Raw genomic sequence first — 21,914 nt, 5'->3', positions numbered from 1 at the left:
TGCATTAAACTGCATTGTATTTAGGGAAAACTGCTTTGCAAGAAAGTGTATACCATGTAAAGGTGCATACAAAATGTGCACAAGGAGAAGTTCTCACTAGATGGATTTTCATGTGGTCCTTTTCAACAAAATGTGGAGAATTTAAGATAAAAAAAGTGGGGCATTGAGTGAAATTGAATCTGGCAGATTTCCCCATTCCCATGACCAGCCTTTTGACAATTTGCAGATCATGGATCTAAGGCTCTTTCCTTCTGTCTACCTTTTTCTTCGTCTTCTGTAGGTACATCCGTTCCGAACGTTCCGTCATCCTTATCAACTTCTGCCTCTCCATCATATCTTCCAACGCTCTCATCCTGATTGGGCAAACCCAGACCCGGAATAAGGTAGGAATTTGTCCAGGTTTTTTTTGTTGCTGCTGCTGTTAGATACGATAGCTGAACTCCCAGGGAGAGACATTCATTTGTTTTCTTTCGGCTCATTATTTCATTCTCTATATGTACCACTGAATGGCAAATTACACATGTATCCCCTTTGAGAATCTGGGGAGCATCTTTGCTGTTTCTAAGAAGAATAAGGAGAAAGACTTCAGCTGTGATGCATTTTGAGTTTCTGCCTAGAGTTAGCTCTCTCTGACTCCCACCGCCCCAGTCCCCTTGGCACTTTCCTGCAAGAACAGGACCAGTTTGCGAGGTTCAGTGGTTTCTATCTCTCAAATTCAAAAAGACAGATTGACCAAAGGAAGGGAGAGGAGAATGTTCCACTTAATAAATGTTCTGCTCTTCCATAGCACCCCTTTCATACACCAAGCCTGGAGCCAGTTGCTGACCTTAATTAAGAAACCCTAACCCACACTCATTGCCTAGGTAGGTAAATATGAGGGATGTTGTGGAAGCTTTTGAATGGCTTTTAAACACGTTTTGGAGAAATTTGGAGAAGGTCTATGAGCCATTAGAGCTCAATCGAACCTCCATTATACTTCAACAGCATACCTTTGAACAATAGCCATTGTGGACACACGGACAAAAGAAGAAGAAGAGAAAAATGATCTTGCAAAGCATTCCTTAAGTTGATGCAGATTGAGGGGCTGGGTAGTGTCTGCAAGGATGGAGATGGTGGTGAATATCAGGGCTGTGCTCTGCCTGGATTTCAAACTGAACGGGGCCCATTTGGGCCCATGCGGGATTTGGCTGAAATGTGTTGAGGTAGCCCCAGATCGCCCCAAGTTGGATCGGGCCCAACCCAAATATTCTAAGGCTGTCAAAAAGCAGGGCAGTTGGGCAACTGAGGAGGAGGGAGGAGGATATGTATGCTGGATCTGGCAGCACCAACCTGGACTGGACTACCAAATTTGGACTACCACTAGCCTTGACAGGACTACCAGACTTTTCTGGTCCTGGCCCTGCTCTGTAGGACACAACATCCCCATTCTAACTGTGCATGGCCTGACTGCAACTTGGAAGCCTAGAAAGGACACTGTGTTTAAAATAATTTAGCAGTCAGTTACTGCACATGGAAGTAGCTTTTTTGGCTACCGTGGTTAGGAGCCATCTGCCTCCACAAAATATTTCACTCCCATTTACGAGACTTTGGGCGGAATTAAACATTACGCTAAGTGGATAGGATCATTCATTCATTTTTTCATTCATTCAATCAATCAGTCTCTATACCACCCTTCATCCGATGATCACAGGGCAGTTTACAATATAAAAACACACACACAAAATACACACCATTGTGCCAAACAAAAACAATAGAAGTGTGATTGCACACGAAAGCTCATACCAATAACAAACTTAGTTGGTCTCTTAGGTGCTACTGGAAGGAATTTTTTTTATTTTGTTTCGACTACGGCAGACCAACACGGCTACCTACCTGTAACCCCCCCCAAAAATATTGTTTAATTAGTCAAAGGAGTTTCAGCTTGCTAGATGGAATGATCCCCTTTCTCCACCCCCTGAATGCTGTTCTGGGGTTTCTCCTATCCCCCCAGAACAACTTTTTGGAAGAGAGTGAGAGACATGTGGTGGGAGGAGAAGGGGTTAAGTCCCATTGTGTGAGCAGAATTCCTTGTTTAGAGCTTCTGCCGCTAGGACGCATTAGGTGAATCCTGCCCATCAACGCTCACTGCTTCAGCATTTTGGTGGCTATACGTTCCAGAGCTCAGTTACGGACAGAAAGACTAACCCTTTGACTTTTCTTAAGCTTGCTGCATTTCCAGTGTCATCGACAACCACTAGGAGCAAATAACCAACAGAATAACAGCAGCAGTAACAACGACCAAGTTTGCAGGTCACATCAAAGTATAGTTTAATACATCAGCATTAAACCATGGTTTGTTTTAAAGAACGGTTTGATGTGATGTGCAAATTGGGTCAATTTAAATTCTCTGCTGCAAGGGAAGAAAAGCCAGGCACAAGCTGAGCAAAGAGGCAATGTTGGGTAGTGGTTAGGGTGTTGGACTAGGAACTGGGAGACTAGGGTTCAAATCCTTGCTCGGTCATGAAGCTCTCTGGGTGCCCTTGAGCCTGTCACTCCCTCTCAGCCTAACCCACCTCACATGGTTGTTGCGAGGATTAAATAAGGAGCAGGAGAACCATGTGACCACCTCAAGCTCCTTGGAAGAAAAGGCATGATATGAATGGAATAAATGAATAAAATATTCTGAACTCCGTATCAGACATTTATGCCAACTTCTTTTAAAGGCATTCAAATTATGGACAGCTCTCGATGAAATCTGTCGATCACCATCGATCTGAAAGTGAGAAATAGCTGGTAGGGCAAATCTGGCACCAGCTTCTCCCAAGCGAACAGATCTTCATCAAAGCAATCAGAGTAATGACTCATCTTGATTTGGGGAAAGTGGCACTAAAGTAGAGACAGAAGGATAAAGACGTAATTGAAGCTGATCAAGCAAAAGGGTTGCTTCATTTTTGATTTCTGTCAATGGATTTTTGTAGGGAGATATTTTTCCGTAAGATGAAGATACCTGGAGAGGAGAGGAATGAAAAGAGTCCTCCCCATTTCCTTCAATGCAGTTCACATTGCTCCCCTATGAATAATAATAATAATAATAATAATAATAATAATAATAAATTTATTTATACCCCGCCCATCTGGCTGGGTTTCCCCAGACACTCTGGGTGGCTTCCAACAGAACACTAAAAGACAATAACCTATTAAACATTAAAAGCTTCCCTAAACAGGGCTGCCTTCAGATGTCTTCTAAAAGTCTGGCAGTTGTTTTTCTCTTTGACACCTGGTGGGAGGGCGTTCCACAGGGCTGGTGCCACTGCCGAGAAGGCCCTCTGCCTGGTTCCCTGTAACTTGGCTTCTCACAGTGAGGGAACCGCCAGAAGGCCCTCGGAGCTGGACCTCAGTGTCCGGGCAGAACGATAAGGGTGGAGATGCTACTTCAGGTATACAGGTCTGAGGCCGTTTAGGGCTTTAAATGTCAGCACCAACACTTTGAATTGTGCTCGGAAACGTACTGGGAGCCAATGCAGATCTCTCAGGACCCAGTCATCAGTCTAGCTGCTGCATTCTGGATTAATTTGTGTGGGGTGTGTGTGTGTGTGTGTGTGTGTGTGTGTGTGAGAGAGAGAGAGAGAGAGAGAGAGAGAGAGAGAGAGAGAGAGAGGCATTAAAACTTCCAACTGTTGTAGAGTCGTCTTTAGCAGCTAGCAATGCTTTTGTTGTTGTTCCAACTTCCATTTCTCTATGTCTTTATGGCGTCCCTGCTTCCCTGACAAACACACACACACACACACACATTTTCCACCTGTGTGCACCCCTAGTGAATAGTACCCCTCTCTGCATTTATGAGAGCCTTTGAAGATGAAAGCAGTACATTTAAAAGATGCATATTTTTGCTCCTGGTCACATTAGACAAAAGGGATGATGAAGAAGAAAGGCGCCCGCCTAGCCAATCTCTCTCTCTCTCTCTCTCTCTCTCTCTCTCTCTCTCTCTCTCTCTCTCTCTCTCCGCTGCAGCTTGGCAGCCTTTTTGATTATTAAATCATGCTTGGCCAAGCATCGCCGCCTGCTTCAAAGGACAAGAAAAGGTTTTGCTACTGAAGGCAGAAGGGAAAGGGCCTCGATGGGTTAGAATCCCGGGGAAGGAGTCACGGCTGCAGCCACTGCCTAAGCCAGAATGTTTGGATTGGAGCTGGTTTAGTATTGATACCCATAGGATAGCTCAGTTGGTTAAAGCGTGGTTCTGATAACGCCAAGGTTGCAGGCTCAATCCCCGTATGGGAGACCCACATATTCCTGCATTGCAGGGGGTTGGACTAGATGATCGTCAGGGTCCCTTGCAGAATCTACGATGCTATGATTCTGTTCTATGAATCTGTTTCAAACCAAATACTCACATATTAGACGTTTTGTAGGCAGGGATCCTAGAGGCTCATGCATAGACTGGGCTGCCTTTGACTTGACCCAAAGTGAGTGTGCATCTCTAACAAGTTTCCTCCTCAAAGCCAAAGTCTTACATCCCATTTTAGCTAATGAGGACACTGAGGTCCAGTGCCGAGGGCCTTCTGGTGGTTCCCTCATTGCAAGAAGTGAGGTTACATGGAACCAGACAGAGGGCCTTCTCTGTAGTGGCACCCGCCCTGTTGAACACCCTCCAACCAGATGTGAAGGAAATAAGCAGCTATCTTATCTTTAAAAGACATCTGAAGGCAGCCCTGTTTAGGGAAGTTTTTAATATTTAATGCTGTACTGTTTTTAACACTTGATTGGGAGCCGCCCAGAGTGGCTGGGGAAACTCAGCCAGATGGGCGGGGTATAAATAATAAGTTGTTGTTGTTGTTGTTGTTGTTGTTGTTGTTGTTGTTGTTGTTGTTGTTGTTATGGAACAGGGAGTGGAAGGCAATTACCTGCCCTTCTTCTTCTCCTATATATGTAATAAAGTGTATATCAGCATCTTCCCTTTTGCCAACACTTGCCTGAGAAGTCCGAAGTAACAGTTCCTTCCGATAGGCCTCGTCTTTATATATTCTAATGCAAGCAGAGCCAGCTGGCAGCCCTCGGGGAAACCTAGATAGTGACAGCAGCAAAGTTCAGAAAGGGAGCATTCATAATTCAGACTCCTCGGTTCAGAAATCCCTCAGCCATTTCGAGCTGAGCCAAGCCTCCTCTGAGATTTGGCTCGGCTCATAATGGCTTGGCACCAGCCCTCCGCCGACACTTGCCATTCCTGCTGCCAGTTTGTATTATTTTTAGAACTTCCACCCCACATTTCTACTCCAGGAAGGAGGTGCTCAAAACGACTTACAAATCTAAAAGCAAGCGTAAAAGCAACCCGTTAAAACACTGGGAGGGGGGGGGGGCAGAAAGTATTTGTCTGGTTTATATATATATGGGTAGGCAAACTAATGCCCGGGGGCCAGATCCGGCCCAATCACCTGCTAAATCCGGCCCGCGGAAGGTCCGGGAATCAGCATGTTTTTAAATGAGTAGAATATGTCCTTTTATTTAAAATGCATCTCTGGGTTATTTGTGGGGCCTGCCTGGTGTTTTTACAAGAGTAGAATGTGTCTTTTTATTAAAAATGCATCTCTGGGTTATTTGTGAGGCCTGCCTGGTGTTTTTACATGAGTAGAATGTGTGCTTTTATTTAAATGCATCTCTGGGTAATTTGTGGGGCATAGGAATTCGTTCATTTTTATTTTATTTTATTCAAAATATAGTCCGGCCCCTGACAAGGTCTGAGGGACAGTGGACTGGCCCCCTGCTGAAAAAGTTTGCTGACCCTTGCTTTACCTCTTATGGTCCAGCTGTCTGTTGCCCTTGACTTTCTCCTCCTCCTCCTTCTTACACATGCTATTTCTCTCTCACACTTTTCCAGGTGATATGCACCTTGGTGGCTGCCTTCCTTCACTTTTTCTTCCTCTCCTCCTTCTGCTGGGTGCTGACCGAAGCCTGGCAATCTTACATGGCTGTGACGGGCAGGCTGCGAAACCGCATCATCCGCAAACGCTTCCTGTGTCTTGGATGGGGTGAGGATCCCTTGGTCAAACCTGGAGGTGGGAAGGGGGGAAAAAGAAATCACACCCTTCATCAAATGCACCCAGTGCTGAGCATCAGCTGAAGCTCAAATGGGTGGATTTGAATCATGCTGAAAAGGGGTTGCTCTGCTCAGAATCCCAAAATCTATATTGCAGTGTTAAGGTGTGGAACCCAGAAGAAGATGCTGGTTTTGATGCATGAAACTGAAATAACACCACACACACCTGTATTCATTTGATCTCTGTTTGAATTCATTTTGAGGGGGGAAATAAGGAGAAGGGTTGCAACTCAGTGATAGATGCTGGGGACTGAACCTGGGACATTCTACATGCAAAGCAGCTGTTCTTCCCCATTATGGTGTTTTTCAGTATCAGGCATCTTTCTATGTGCTAGCAAAGAGAAGCATGGCTTGTTATGCTGCTGGAATGCTTACTTGGTTTGTGGTCGATCTTTTCAAACATTGTTTGAGCATGGAATTTAGAATTCAGTGCCATTAGTTTTCCTTAAGGAAATGATTGGGAATGCAGCTGGCTTCACATCTCAGTGTAGCTGCAGAAAGTTCCATTCTCCTGGAAATTTTAAATTCAAATCCCCCAGTGCAAAACTGTTGCAATACATATGGATATTATTGCGGCATGAGTTGACTGTGCAATTGCTCCAGTGGGATGGATTGCTCAGATGCGGAGTCTGAACAGCTGACTTGAGAAATCTGTCCTCATCTACATGGGTGGGATTGTTCTGCCATGGTGCATGTTGTGTTCAGAGTGGTGCTGGTTACCGGGTCTCTCTTAACATGGAGGACCTTACGGGCTTCAAACAAAAACACCTTGGAGGTCCCGGGCCACAGAGAGGTTAGGCTGGCCTCAACCAGAGCCAGGGCTTTTTTGGCTGTGGCCCCGATCTGGTGGAACACTCTGCCACAAGAGACTAGGGCCCTGTGGGACTTGACATCTTTCCGCAGGGCCTGCAAGACAGAGCTGTTCCACCAGGCCTTTGGCCAAGGCACAGTCTGACCCCCTCCTTTGGTAATTCTTCACAGAACTCTAGCCCAATGGTTGCCATCAATTTGATTTGAACTGATTTTATAATGAATTGATTTTAGAATGTTGTATTATTTTACTGTTGTTGGCCGCTCTGAGCCTGGCTTTGGCTGGGGAGGGTGGGATATAAATAAAATTTTATTATTATTTATTATTATTATTGAGCATCTCAAGATGCTCCTCCCACTTCCTGGATAGCTAGATCAGTGGTGTAATGGTTAGGGTGTAGGACTAGGCCCTCACATACTGAATTTTGAATCCTCACTTACCCATGAAGCTTGCTGGGTTATCCTGGCCACGTTTAACCTGCCTTACAGGGTTGTTGTGTGGATAAAATGAGGAGGCAGAGAGAGCCGTGTATGCCACTTTGAGCTGTGGAATAAAAAATGTAAGCGAAGGGAGGGAGATTACAGGGCAGATGAATTTTAAGAGTGTGACTAGTTATTTTGTGGCTCATACCGCAATCTGTTCAACCTGACAAAATGCCTCTGAATAGTCACATCACTGCAAGTTTAGCAGCATAACTACTTTATAAAAGGATTTGGGGGCTGGGTGGGTGAGAGGAGAACTGGAGATTATTCCCTGGTTCAGATTTCAATTCAAAGCAGAGAAGAATTGGGGCACCTGTTGCACACTTCTTTTTTGAGGGGAAAATTAGGCTTGTTGATACATTCCACTGAACATAGGTTCAATGCATATCCTGTTCCGGGCAAGCAAACGTAGAAGCCAAAAAGATCTAAAAGGTAAGTGATTAAACTTCTGAGCAGCTGCATTTCAAGATTTCTCCTGATATTCTCAGTTGCTGAGAATCACAAGTGTTGTTGCACTCAGGTCCGGCTGATGGGCTTTCCATAGGAATCTGGCAATTTTTCACAACGTAGTGTGCTTTGTAGATTTTCAACAATGTATGATTTATTTAATGCACACTTCCCCAATATGCACAGTTCTGTGCACTTTTTCTTGGTTGGGAAACCGATCAACTCAATTTGCTAAACTTCAAAGGATAGCTGCAGTTCAGCTTGCATATTATTTTCAGAAGTGTAGCTTTGCATTAAAATGAAAACCAAACTGAATTGCCCCCCCCCACCCCTCAATCCCTAAGGGGAATTCTTTCTTTCTGCACCTCTGGCTGTGAACAAAGTTACAAAGTCAGCTTCACTGAGGCCGCCTGCTGTTTGCTTGGCCCTGAGCTAGGTAATCCTTTAACCTCTTGGATTTCCCCAGGGTGGTGTTGATTTGAGTGGAACTCCTCTGAGAATTTAAAAGGATCTGTTTCACCCTTCATACGGAAAGGTATTAGAGGATTGAATGGCGGGCATTTAGCACCATGTCCTGCTCTGGGACACATCCTAACCAGTAGGAAAACGGAAACTTCCCATGAGTGTCAAGCAAAATATTTTCTCTCTCAAGAGGCATGTGTGGTGGGAGAAATTACCCTTGGGGATTCAAATAAAGATGCTCACAGTCAATTTCCAGTTAGCGAGACCTTGTTCAATAATGTGTTACTGAACAGAGAGCTTTCCATAGGGATACGCTCTCTATAGGCAAAATGTGTCACTTTGGCTGTTCCATCCTCTTCCCCAACCACCTTCTACCACCTCATTGCTCTACCATCTTTTCATCCAACCACCAGAGGTGGTGTGCTGGTCCTGTGGGTATCCATGAGGCAAGATCCAAGTCCAGTCCGAGGTTGAGGGTGCAATATAGAGGCAGTCCGTCAAAGCTGAGCCTGGGTCCAAGGCAGGGAGTCGGGCGAAGTCAGGAGCTCTGGCAGGACAGGGTGCAGGCAGGAAATGGCTACCAACAATGTTGCTCCCACAACTTGGGACTGGGGCAGGCTGGCTGGGTATTAACTGCCCCAAGGCATAGGGTGGCCCCAGTCCACAGGTGACTCGCCTCTCCTGGCCTGGAGGTGAGCACTCCTCCTGCAGGAATTTAGTTCCCTCCACCTCTCTGCCCTGAGCTTCTGCAGCTCAGGAGAGGCTGGAGGGTTACTGGATCCAGAGGCAACCTCAGCCTCCCCTGACGGGGCTGAGAGTGGAGCACCTGCAGGAAATGGGTCCTCCATCACCTCCGGAGCCAGAGCAGACTCAGCTGGTGCCTTCACCTGAGGATCCAGCACAGGTGAGGACCCCTCAGGCTCAGGCCCCAGCCCCGGCTCAGCTGGTTCTGGAGGCGGGAAATCCTGTGCAGACTGGGATCCCTCAGGTTCAGTATCCGAGTCCGAATCCCAGGCCATCACAGGTGGTTTTAGGACAGAGCGACTTGGCACCACACTGCAGAGCACCACAAGCAATGCTGCAGAATGGATTGTGAGAGGCGGGGAGTGCCACACAGGACATTGCTGTAATTTGAGAGCCCCAAGTCCCCCACTACAACCACAGTTCTTGGAAACACTTCCTAACCCCCCTTTTAAAGCATTTATGTAGCTCCCTCCTTGTACCATTTTCATGTTATCCTTCCATCATTAGAGAGGACACAGGTAGCACTGTGGTCTAAACCACTGAGCCTCTTGGGCTTGCCAATCAGAAGGTCAGTAGTTTGAATCCCCATGACTGGGTGAGCTCCCGTTTCTCTTTCCCAGCTCCTGCCAACCTAGCAGTTCGAAAGCATGCCAGTGCAAGTAGATAAATAGGTACCACTGTGGCGGGAAGGTGTGCTCTGGTTTCCATCATGGTGTTCCATTGCATGAGAAGCGGTTTAGTCCTGCTGGCCACAGGACCCAGAAAGCTGTCTGTGGACAAATGCCAGCTCCCTTGGCCTGAAAGCGAAATGAGCGCCACAAGCCCATGGTCACCTTTGACAGGACTTAACCATCCAGAGGTCCTTTACCTTTACTTTTTTTTTTACCTTTAGTCATCTGTTTCCCCCTTAACTGCTCCATACCACTTCTGTGACCGAGTTGCGTTCTTGAACATAACACTGGCCTTACTGATAATGAGCCTAACAGAAATTCCGCATCAGCGTAAATGGCGCAGTTGACTATTTCCACCCTACTTGTAGGCAGCGAAATAAGGGTGGGAGGGATTTCTCCAGGTAAAGGAGAAATTCTTGCAGCAGTTTCTCCTGGGTGTAGGACTCCATTAGCAATAGTAAATATTCTGGAATGTGCCCCCCCCCCCTTTGTTTTCCTGCCTCCAGAAGTGACAACAGCACCTGTGTCATGTGATGGTGTTAATTTTGTAATCTTGCCCTTCCTCCCAAAGGATGATGGGAAGGCCATGCAAATGCCTGGCCACCATTTTGCATCTTCTAAAGTACCCTGGATGAATAGGTAAGAGGAGGATAGCGGCAGCTACTGTATTCCCACGCACACATACATATGGTATAGAAGATTCAGAAAGTATATTTTAAACCATGGATGGGGAATTTGAGGCACTCCAGCTAACATGCCCTAGTCAACATGGCCAATGGTCAAATATTCTTCCATTATCTGTTCTTGAGGCAGAAACAGCGGCAAGCTTTAAAATCCTCCTATCTATCTAACTAAGCAAGCATCACAGTGTTCTGTTTTATTATTCATCGACATCTAGCTGAATGTTTTCTTTATGGTTTCTTTGTTTTTACTGATGTATTTCTTTGTGCTTTTGCTTTAAAATGTTGTATTTTTTTAAAAAAAAGAATTTGTATTAAAGTTTCAAGAAATTTTATCATAACAAAACAAAACAACACAATAACAGACAAAAAACAGTATAAAACATAAAAAACAAAAGGAAATATATAAATTCAAATCTTATTTTCTTGTAGCTTACTTTCCCAACTTCCTCACACCTCCCCTTTCTGTATTCCAATTTCTAATTTATTTTCAGCAAATCCTTCCTCTATTTTGACTAATTTTAATATTGCTTATTTTCTTTTAAATTAACCATTACCGCTACTAACCACTTATCTTCTAATCCCCCATCATTTTAACATTGATTAATTTTGCTATATTTCTTTACTTATTACTCATAAAACATCTTTGCATATTCTTTTCAACTATGTCACTAATGCCGCACTATCTTTATATCCTGCATCACATTTAACATTCAAATAGTTTACAATGTTTTTGCAGATAGTCTTTAAATTTCTTCCAATCCTTGCTTTTAAATGTTGTATATACATTTTTTATCTTTTAAATCATCTTGCAGTGTTTCATGTAAACAACTTAGGGATTTTGCATATTAAGCAGTATATATTACTGATGATGATGATGGTCTAGTTGGCCTTATGCAATGGTCTTGGATGAAAAAAAGAATAATCCAAAATATTAGCAGAGAAATGTTCAGCTTGGCTCTCATTTTAAATCTGGGAGACACTCTTCAAGTGAAGTAGAAAGAGTTGGAAGACGAGTTCTTGATCTCCTTAAACTGCAGAAAAGACGGTTGCATTTTTGTAAGGCTCCCCCTTGTTAAAAACTCCCTACCAGGACTGCATACATGGAAAAAAACAGCATATTAAGGAGGGAGAAAATCAGTGTGGGGTAGTGTTGGACTAGGACCCAGGCGACCAGGGTTCAAATCGGCACTTGGGCCATTTACTCACCTGTAGCATAGCCTACCTCAAAGGGTTGTTATTTGGATAAACCTTGTAAGGGATTTGCGCCACCTTTAGCTCCTTGGAAAAGTGTGATATAAACACAATAAATAAATATTAATAATTATAATTGTTAAGTAAAAGCCATGCATAAGTCGCTTCCTGATCATAGAATTGTAGAGTTGGAATGCACCACTTTGTGACATGGAGCGAGGCAGCTTTTTCCATTTTGTTTGAGTTTAGCTTTTGCTTTGTCTGTTTGTTTTCTTGCATGGGGGAGCATTGAAAAACTGAGCCCACTCTCCCCTGCAGTTAGAATTGGTAGAGACCCAATTTCTACCACCTCGCTCAATGTTATGTGTAGAACTGCTCTCCAAGTCAAGATCTTCTCTCCCGAGGGATCCTCTGTTTACTATCGCTGAGCTTTATTGACTCAAATGACTTTAATTTATTTGCTTTTAGTCTTACCTTGTGTAATCCCAGTTTAATTGTCATTTAATATCCTTTTAAAAGCTTGGCAGCAGAGAGTGAGCTCTGAATCATCAGCCCTGTTAACAGTTTATCGAGCCTCTGTATCGGGTGCTTTGAACTACGCTCTCCTTGAGTTTCTGGGAGAACTAAGTCAGAATATTTGTGGATGGCTCAGTTAATTAGAGCTGATAACACCTAACTCTCAGGTTCAATTCCTTTACGGGACAGCTGCATATTCCTGCATTGCAGGGGGCTGGATAGAGTGATCCTCTTAGTCCCCCCTGACTCTATGATTCTGTGAGCATCTTTGAGAAAGTGTTAGACATGTGTTTGATCTTCCGTTCCATCCACCCCCATTCTGAGGGCCTGACTTAGGTAAAGGTAAAGATAAAGGGACCCCTGACCATTAGGTCCAGTCGCGAACGACTCTGGGGTTACGGCGCTCATCTCGCTTTATTGGCTGAGGGAGCCGGCGTACCGCTTCCGGGTCATGTGGCGAGCATGACTAAGCCGCTTCTGGTGAACCAGAGCAGCACATGGAAACGCCGTTTACCTTCCCGCCGGAGTGGTACCTAGTTATCTACTTGCACTTTGACGTGCTTTCGAACTGCTAAGTTGGCAGGAGCAGGGACCGAGCAATGGAAGCTCACCCGTCGTGGGGATTCAAACAGCCGACCTTCTGATTGGCAAGCCCTAGGCTCTGTGGTTTAGACCACAGCACCACCCGTATCCCCATTCTGAGGGCTAGACTTAGGTAGCCGTACTTAAAGCCTTGCATCTACTGAAATATTGTATTCTGTGCTATGAACTTAAATTAAGGTGCATTCCAATTAAAGGAAGGAAGAATGGAAGGAAGATCTTAATAGAGTCTCCTCAAAATGCTCAGGTTCAGACTTTGGTGCTCCTGCAAGGGAAATTCCATAAAGTGGGGAACCACCTCTACTAGTCCCATACATCTTGAAACCATAAGGAGAGCCTTGCTGGATCAAGCTGGAGTCCCATAAAGTCCAGCATCTTGGTCTCACAGAGGCCAACTGCATGCGTGTGGCATCTCTGAGCAGTCAGCCACTACACATATGTGCAGATCACATGTGCGTTCACCAGGCAGGCAGGCAGGCAGGCAGGCAGACAAGCACAGATACACAACAGAGGGGGACATACAGACAGAGGATGGAGCATTCTCAACAAAGTATAGCTCCCAGGATTCTTCGGGGGAAACTAAATGGTATCTTAGGGCTATAGATCTATACAGTAAGTCCACAACTTATGTGGGGGGTACGCTCCATTGATCGCTCCCAAAGCCAAAATCGTGTGCAGGCAATGGCCAATTGACACGCATCCAATAGACGCACCACTGCGCAGGCGCCCATTGTGGCAACCCAGAAGTAGACAGAAAAGGGGGTGGGATGGGGCAGGGCAGGGTGGGGCAGTCTTATGCACAGTCCACCCACACATGTGTGTGGGGGGGTCAGGAACATCACCCCATGCAAATCAGTTGTTGCCGGTATAGTCAAAACACACTGCGCTCAATGGAAGATGGGATTGCCAATGTATTTTTTCCTGGAACCCCAGCACCCCCTTTTTTTTACATGTTTGGCCATGCACCTAAAGCTGAATGTGCACAAGGTGTCCACTCCCCCCCCCCCCCGATGCATCATTTCCTAGCCCACAAAAACTTGTGCCGTCAGAAAGAACTGCTACGAGATTTGTGATGTGTGTGCCTGTGTGTACCCCCTTCTCCTTTCAGGCTCGTTTCTTTGGCCTCACACAGGCTCTTCCTATCTCAGCACAAACAGAGCCTCCTGCTTCTGGACTGACAGGTCACCTTGGAACACCATTGAAGCAATCTCCCTTTCTGGGAATTACGTGCGGTGCTATCCTTAAGAAGGTCCGGTGGACATGGCAGCCACCGGCTCAAATGTGCCTAACACCTTGAGGAAAATCTGCCTCCAATCCCATTGCGTCTGTAATGAGCGAGGGCTTTTGTCATTGGGATGCTAAGCCCAGCCCGGCAAGCAATGTCTCTCTGACTCCTAATGGGATTTGCCCATCTTTAGCAGCGAGATAGATTGATCCACGCGTGACTCAAGGGGATGGGGCTTAAGAGATGCCTGAGGTCTCCTTAGGTGAGGAGGGAGGCAGTTCCATCTGATACACAGAGAACAGGGGTTAGTGGTTTGTAAGTCCCTCAAAGTAGGACACCTTTATGCAAGAACTGGATGCAGGGAGTCCTTCATGCAAAATTGCAGGGGGCAGGCGAGAAGCAATGAGGATGGGTGACCATAACAAGAGAATTTGCAAAGACTGAACTGAAATGAAAGTTTTTTTTATGATACTTGCATGAAAGTTTTCATTCCTGAGGCCCTCCTGTTGAAAAATTTCAGTCTACCCCTGGAGAACATTTGGCAAAAGGCTGCCCTCCCAGTTTCACCACTCATGAAATGCAGGCAAAACTGTGGATCCAGGTTTAATATTATTTTAATCTTCTTGAAGGAGGAAACAGATTTCGCCCCAACTCCTTCCCGTACCCTCTCTTAGACTGTTACAGTGGACGCTCGGGTTGTGAATGTGATCCATGTGGGATGCATGTCCGCAACCCGCAGCAGCGCGTCTGCACATGTGCGGGTTGCAATTTGGCACATCTGCGCATCCGCAAAGCGCAATTTAGCACTTCTGCACATGTGTGACTGTTGAAACCCAGAAGTGACCCGTTCCAGTACTTCCAAGTTTCTGCAATCTGAAAAAACACAACCTGAAGCATCTGTAACCTGAGGCATGACTGCACTTCCTTGTCCATTGCTATGAACTAACAATTCACCACCCCTACCCTGAAAAATGTTCTTGAAAGTATTCTCGAAGGGACCAACACGAGTTTGACCAAACTGCGGGTGGCAGTGGAAGACGTGCCTGGCGTGCTCTGGTCCATGGGGTCATGAAGAGTCGGACACGACTAAACAAGAACCAACCCCCCCAAAATAATATTTGTCAATATTGGTGCAATGCTGAAGATTTATCTCACATTTGTTTGAAAATTCTCCGTCACTTAATGGGGGTGTTGGAATCCCTACAGACCTTCCTGGGTGTTGAGATCAGCAGAGGGAGTGACCCACCTCATTTAGAAGTTGGTAGTTGCCTTGGTAGTTCCACTTTCCTCAAATGTTCGGAGGGTGTTGGTCCAGCATTTTCTGTTGTAGAATTTTCTCCCCACAAAGGTGTGTCTGGCTTCACTGTACAGCAATCAGCAAATGCTGAAGATGAACCTCTTTACCATATCATTTGACACCTGAGATGATTTTTTGTGTGATGTTAATTTAATAACTAAATGTGGCAGTTTTATTAATTTCCTAAAAAAGAGAGACTATACAAGATTCTGCAAAATACAATATTACCAAACAGGATCTGTTGACCATAAACACAGTCCATATACAATTAGAGATGTAAAGGTAAAGGTACCCCTGCCCGTACGGGCCAGTCGTGACCGACTCTAGGGTTGCGCGCTCATCTCGCTGTCCGAAGACACTTCCGGGTCACGTGGCCAGCGTGACGAAGCTGCATCTGGCGTACCAACACCAGCGCCGCACACGGAAATGCCATTTACCTTCCCGCTGGAGCGGTACCTATTTATCTACTTGCACTTTGACATGCTTTCGAACTGCTAGGTTGGCAGGAGCTGGGACCGAACGATGGGAGCTCACCCCACCGCAGGGATTTGAACCGCCGACCTTACGATCAGCAAGTCCTAGGCACTGAGGTTTTACCCACAGCGCCACCCGCATCCCTAATTAGAGATGAGTGTCAAATAAATACAGATGTGAAGTTAAACCAACATATATGAACCATAGGTATGTAATTGCAAGGAAGGTAGTGAGTAGAACTATAACATATAATGGTTAATACCTTGAGTCTATATGGGATGCGGGTGGCACTGTGGTCTGAACCACAGAGCCTAGGGCTTGCTGATCAGAAGGTCAGCGGTTCGAATCCCCGCGACGGAGTGAGCTCCCATTGCTTGGTCCCTGCTCCTGCCAACCTAGCAGTTTGAAAGCATGTCAAGTTCAAGTAGATAAATAGATACCACTCCGGCGCGAAGGTAAAATGGCATTTCCATGCGCTGCTCTAGTTTGCCAGAAGTGGCTTAGTCATGCTGGCCACATGACCCGGAAGCTGTCTGCGGACAAACGCTGGCTCCCTCGACCTATAGAGCGAGATGAGCACTGCATCCCCAGAGTCATCCACGATTGGACCTAATGGTCAGGGGATACCTTTACCTTTACCCTGAGTCTATATCGGCCACATTCATTCATAGACCAAGGTGGGTTTGGGCCATGTTCCTCCTTGCTTGCAAATGAAATAAAATCAGACCAAAGAGGTCCAAATCATCCTTTTCTATTGGCCACTAAAGACTCTCAGCTTAATCATCGGGTTTTTTCCAGCAGGAAAGTGAAGGATAGCTCAGCCAGTAAAAGCATGAGGCTCTTTAATCTCAGGATCATTGGGCAGAAGATTCCTGCATTGCAGAAAGTTGGACTGGACAGCCGTCGTGGTCCCTTCCAACTCTACAATTGTTTGGTTGTATGGAAGTGTTGCTATCTCTCTGTGTTACAAGGATGATAGTGGAGGCTAGACTGCCAATGGCTGCTGTCTATGTTGACTATGTTTCTGGATGGCGGTTGCTGAGAATCAAAAGTGGGGAAGATGCTCTGGTACCCAGGTCCCAATTGCATGGTCACCTGGTTGTCCAACGTGAGAACAGGATGTTGAACTAGCTGGGCCATTGGCCGGATCCAGCATATCTCTTATGTTCTTAGTAAAAGGAGCCTTCGTCTTAGGGGAGAAGTCTGGGTCTCCTTCACCCCAAGGCAAGCAGACTGATTCCTTACTGCAAAGGGCCATTTGGAAATCATAGAATCATAGAGTTGGAAGAGACCACAAGGGCCATCGAGTCCAACCCCCTGCCAAGCAGGAAACACCATCAGAACACTCCTGACATATGGTTGTCAAGCCTCTGCTTAAAGACCTCCAAAGAAGGAGACTCTACCACACTCCTTAGCAGCAAATTCCACTGTCGAACAGCTCTTACTGTCAGGAAGTTCTTCCTAATGTTTAGGTGGAATCTTTTTTCTTGTAGTTTGGAACCATCGCTCCATGTCCGCTTCTCTGGAGCAGCAGAAAATGACTCTAACCATAACTGTTTGCCTGTTTTGCTTTATTCCGTTTAGGTCTACCTGCCTTGGTGGTGGCCATCTCTGTGGGTTTCACGAAAGCCAAGGGGTACGGCACCATGAACTAGTGAGTAACAGTTTCCTTCTTTCTTTCTTTCTTTCCTTCCTTCTTCCCTTCCTCCCTTCTTTCCACTCACATTTCAAGGCACACATTTTTTGCTTGCTTTCTTTATTTGCAAAAATCTCTGTACCGCAAACCACCGAGCAGCCTAAAATATTCTGGTGAACGGTATAAAAGCAACAATAAAATTACATCCCTAAAATGAGTACAAAATGCATCACAAACCAGCAGATTGGCTCAATACGTCAACATTGCTGGATCACCCCTCGGGGAAAGCCTGGGCGAATCGATGAGTTTTAAGCAGGATGCGGGTGGCACTGTGGTCTAAACCACTGAGCCTCTTGGTCTTGCCGATCAGAAGGTTGGCAGTTCGAATCCCCATGACGGGGTGAGCTCCTGTTGCTCTGCCCCAGCTTCTGCCAACCTAACAGCTTGAAAGCATGCCAGTGCGAGTAGATAAATAGGTGCCGCTCCAGCGGGAAGGTAAATGGCATTTCTGTGCGCTCTGGTTTCCATTGCAGTGTTCCGTTGTGCCAGAAGCAGTTTAGTCATACTGCCACATGACCCGGAAAGCTGTCTGTGGACAAATGTCGGCTCCCTCGGCTTGAAATCGAGATGAGTGCTGCAACCCCATATGCACCTTTGACCGGACGTAACTGTCCAGGGGTCCTTTACCTTTTTTTACCTTTAAGCAGATGCCTAAATGCCAATACTGTAGCTGCCTTCCTGATGTTTATTAGGTATCTCTTGTGGACTTCTGCTTGCTGGTTTCCCATTGAGGCACCTGGTTCGCAACTATGATAGCAGAATGCAGGACTAGAGGGTGGGTTATTGGCCTGATCCATCTTCTTATGTTCGTATATCCTTACGTAAATGTCATTGTGCTTTGAGGTGCTTTGAGTGAACCAGTTTTGAAATGGTCGTAGTATTACTGCTATGGCAACAACCCATTCCAATGTGCAGGTGCTTGAAGATGCTCCAAATCACCCCAAATTACTGGGCTATGAGGTTTGGGCATTCATGATACTCACATTAAAGATGAGGCGTGCAGTGCAGACCCCAAATTATTCTTCACCTCAGTTAAAATCCAAGCTGGAGAAGAATTATTTGCTTGCTTCTCAGCTCCTGAGTCCGAAAGTGAGTGCTTTTTTTCAGCAGGAACATGCCAAAGCACAGTTCTGGCACCTCTCAGATAAGCGCCGTAGGAGCCAATTCGTAGGGACAGAGGGGTCTTCGGCCCCCCAATACAATATTTCAGGGGGCCCACACACACCAAAAGTTGATGGACATTGCCATTCAAATAGTGTGTGTGCACACTGTGTCATGTGATCAATTATCACATGAGAGAGACTGGGGATCTGATAGCTTTCCCTTCCTCAGTTGTCTAGTTAGACTTAAGTCTTTCGAATTCCAGGGTATGGTCAGTGGTGGGTGAATCTATCAATTGAGGTTTCTTTCCATTTCCCATTTTCCCAATTTCAAATTCGGTTCTCTGTGTTTCCACATCAGTTTGCAGATTATTATTTTTTAGAAACCTCATCAGCATTTCCGTGCGCTGCTCTGGTTCGCCAGAAGCGGCTTAGTCCTGCTGGCCACATGACCCAGAAGCTGTACGCCAGCTCCCTCAGCCAATAAAGCGAGATGAGCACCGCAACCCCAGAGTCGGCCATGACTGGACCTAATGGTCAGGGGTCCCTTTACCTTTTAAGTTCTTTCAGAGTCCCAAGTCTTCCTCTGGGTTTTAGTTGAGACTTGGGGGGGCAGTTATTCCTACAGGGAGTCCTAGCCTCTTCCCATCCCAAGAAACATGATTCAAATGATATTGATAGTTTAGTTAAGTCTTATTCACTTTCCAAGTTCCCTTTTTCTATTATGCAGAGAGAGCACGAGAGAGAGCGCAGGTATGGGGATGCTGTGCTGGACTACATGACTGGCCTGATCCAGACTCTTCTTAATGTTCTTTTACATAGCAAGAGTATTATCTGTCTCCGCACTATGGAACCCAAATATTATTTGTGAGGCGTGACTAGCAGACAGCCCAGATTTAGCAGCAGCTTCCCAAAGCAAAATGTTGGCATGGTTGCAAAGAGGAGCAGATGCTCATGGGGAACTCCAAAGAGAGCAGCCTAGCAGGATTGTTAGAATCGAGTTTAGGGACTCTGGATGTCCAGGTGGCAGATTCCCCAGTGCTTGGAGGAAAACAAGAGAAGAGAAGCAGCTGAAATTAAATCTGCAAGGAAGGAAAATGGAGTCAATCCGATGCAACACTGGGTGGATCAAAATGATATTGCAGTCTACCCTCAGCTGACCTCTGGAATTTTGATATATTTAAAAATGCTCTATTTGACACGTGCATTTGGAATTGGCATATTTTGATATGAGTTCTGATGGTTGTATATTCACCATGGGAGGTCTGAGGTTGATGAAATATCTTGGGATGTGTGGGGAAGTGCAGAGCTACAATACTACTACTACTACTACTACTTATTATTATTATTATTATTATTATTATTATTATTATTATTAACCCGCCCATCTGGCTGGGTTTCCCCAGCCACTCTGGGCGGCTCCCAACAGAATATTAAAAGCACGATAAAGCATCAAACAATATAAACAGGGCTGCCTTCAGATGTCTTCTAAAAGTCTGGTAGTTGCTTATTTCTTTGACATCTGATGGGAGGGCGTTCCACAGGGCGGGTGCCACCACTGAGAAGGCCCTCTGCCTGGTTCCCTGTAACTTGGCTTCTCACAGTGAGGGAACTGCCAGAAGGCCCTTGGAGCTGGACCTCAGTGTGTGGGCTGGATGATGGGGGTGGAGACGCTCCTTCAGGTATACTGAGCTGACGCCATTTAGGGCTTTATAGATCACCACCAACACTTTGAATTGGCTGGTCAGGGCATTGGAAGGTCTGCAGGGCTTCAGTGATGCCAACATTTATGCTCCTCCAACCACTTCTCTTCACTGTTGCTTATCACTCAAGCTCACTCAAGCCATGTTCCCAAGCTCTTCCTTAGTGCGATGCTGATAACACCAAGGGTGCAGGTTTGCTCCCCATGTGGGATAGCTGCATATTCCTGTTTTGCAGAGGGTTGGACTTCCAACTCAGGGTCCCTTCCAACTCTACAATTCTATGAAGAGCCTGCTGCTTCAGGCTAATGGTCCATCTATTCCAGCATCCTATTCTCACAGTGGCCAATCAGATGCCCCAATGGGAAGTCCACAACCAGGACCTGGATGCAACAGCACTCCACACTTGTGAGTCCAGGCAAGTGTTTTTCAGAGGCATAATGCTCTGACTTTGGAGGTAGACCTTATGGCTAGTAGGCACTTAAAGCCTTTTCCTCTGTGAATTAGTCTAAGCCTTGTTAAAGGCCCTTCAAGTTGGTGGCTATCCCTACATCTCATGGGATTGAATTCCAGAGTTGAACTATGGGCTGTGTGCATAGTTTAAAAAAAGTTCTGGGAAATAATGAACGCGCGAATAGCTTTTAGAAGTCCTGGGAAATAATGAGCTGACCAGCAAGAACAACAACAAAAATTCAAGCTGAAAGTTCCCTGTGGAGAAGTTTTTGATCTACCTGCACTTCCGATGCAAGCTATTGGATGTTCACTGAGTGGAGGGTTTGGTGTCTGCTCCTGACTGGAAATGGAGCAGCAGGAATTAATCACATAGCACAGAGCTACAAGAAAGAGTTTGTTCTGCAGAGGGGACCTGCACAACAGTACAACAAAGCACAGCCAGGACACAGCTGGACGTTGTGATGTTTTACCATTTGTAGGAAAGATAAACTGGAAGTTGCTGACACAACATGGGGGGTTGCAGTTTTTAATCACGCAGTTCCTGGACAAAGGCAGCCTCCCTGTTGCCTCTCTAACCTTCACATTCACGATCGCGCAGGACTGAATAAGTTAGAATCCCTCAGTTCCAATTATTCCTATATATGGAGAAGCTTCCTATTTTCTTGTTCCTGTAAAATCACTATTCTTCCTTTGGCCTACATTTAAAGTGGCATCGTACCACTTTAAACAGTCCTGACTTTCCACAAAGAATCCCACAGATTCTTTGCTAAGGATGCTAAGAGTTGATAAAGGTAAAGGGACCCCTGGCCATTAGGTCCAGTCGTGGACGGCTCTGGGGTTGTGGTGCTCATCTCACTTTATTGGCCGAGGGAGCCAGCGTACAGCTTCCGGGTCATGTGGCCAGCATGACTAAGCCGCTTCTGGCGAACCAGAGCAGCGCACGGAAACACCGTTTACCTTCCTGCCGGAGCGGTACTTACACTTGAACATGCTTTTGAATTGGTAGGTTGGCGGGAGCAGCGACCAAGCAACGGGAGCTCACCCCGTTGCGGGGATTCGAACCGCCGACCTTCTGATCGGCAAGTCCTAGGCACTGTGGTTTAACCCACAGTGCCACCCGCATCCCACTAAGAGTTGATAGGAGGCGCCTATTCCCTTCGTAGTTCTACAGCTCCCAGAGTGGTTAGAAATGGTGCTTGAAAGATTTAATATGCAGAGAGCAGCTAGAAGGATCCTGCTTAATGAAACATTAAATGAAATGCATTTAAAGGTGAACGTACTTAATCCATACT

General features: G+C 45.9%; 1 protein-coding gene across 3 annotated transcripts in view; it reads left to right on the top strand.

Annotated features, from left to right (window-relative positions):
* The window catches only part of ADGRB1 (adhesion G protein-coupled receptor B1), a 394,945-nt gene that overhangs the window by 320,531 nt on the left and 52,500 nt on the right, over positions 1 to 21,914 (top strand). For all 3 annotated transcript variants that reach the window (XM_083748972.1, XM_083748971.1, XM_083748973.1), the window contains exons 20-22: positions 281 to 383; positions 5,852 to 6,002; positions 17,258 to 17,327. In XM_083748972.1, the coding sequence (XP_083605098.1) occupies positions 281 to 383; positions 5,852 to 6,002; positions 17,258 to 17,327 (324 nt within the window). The remainder of the gene's footprint in view (positions 1 to 280; positions 384 to 5,851; positions 6,003 to 17,257; positions 17,328 to 21,914) is intronic.

Source organism: Podarcis gaigeae (assembly GCF_964106915.1).
Source record: "Podarcis gaigeae genome assembly, chromosome: 7".
Classification (NCBI taxonomy): Eukaryota; Metazoa; Chordata; class Lepidosauria; order Squamata; family Lacertidae; genus Podarcis; species Podarcis gaigeae.
The sequence above is the reverse complement of the archived record's forward strand: the minus strand, read 5'-3'. Positions and strand labels throughout refer to the sequence as shown.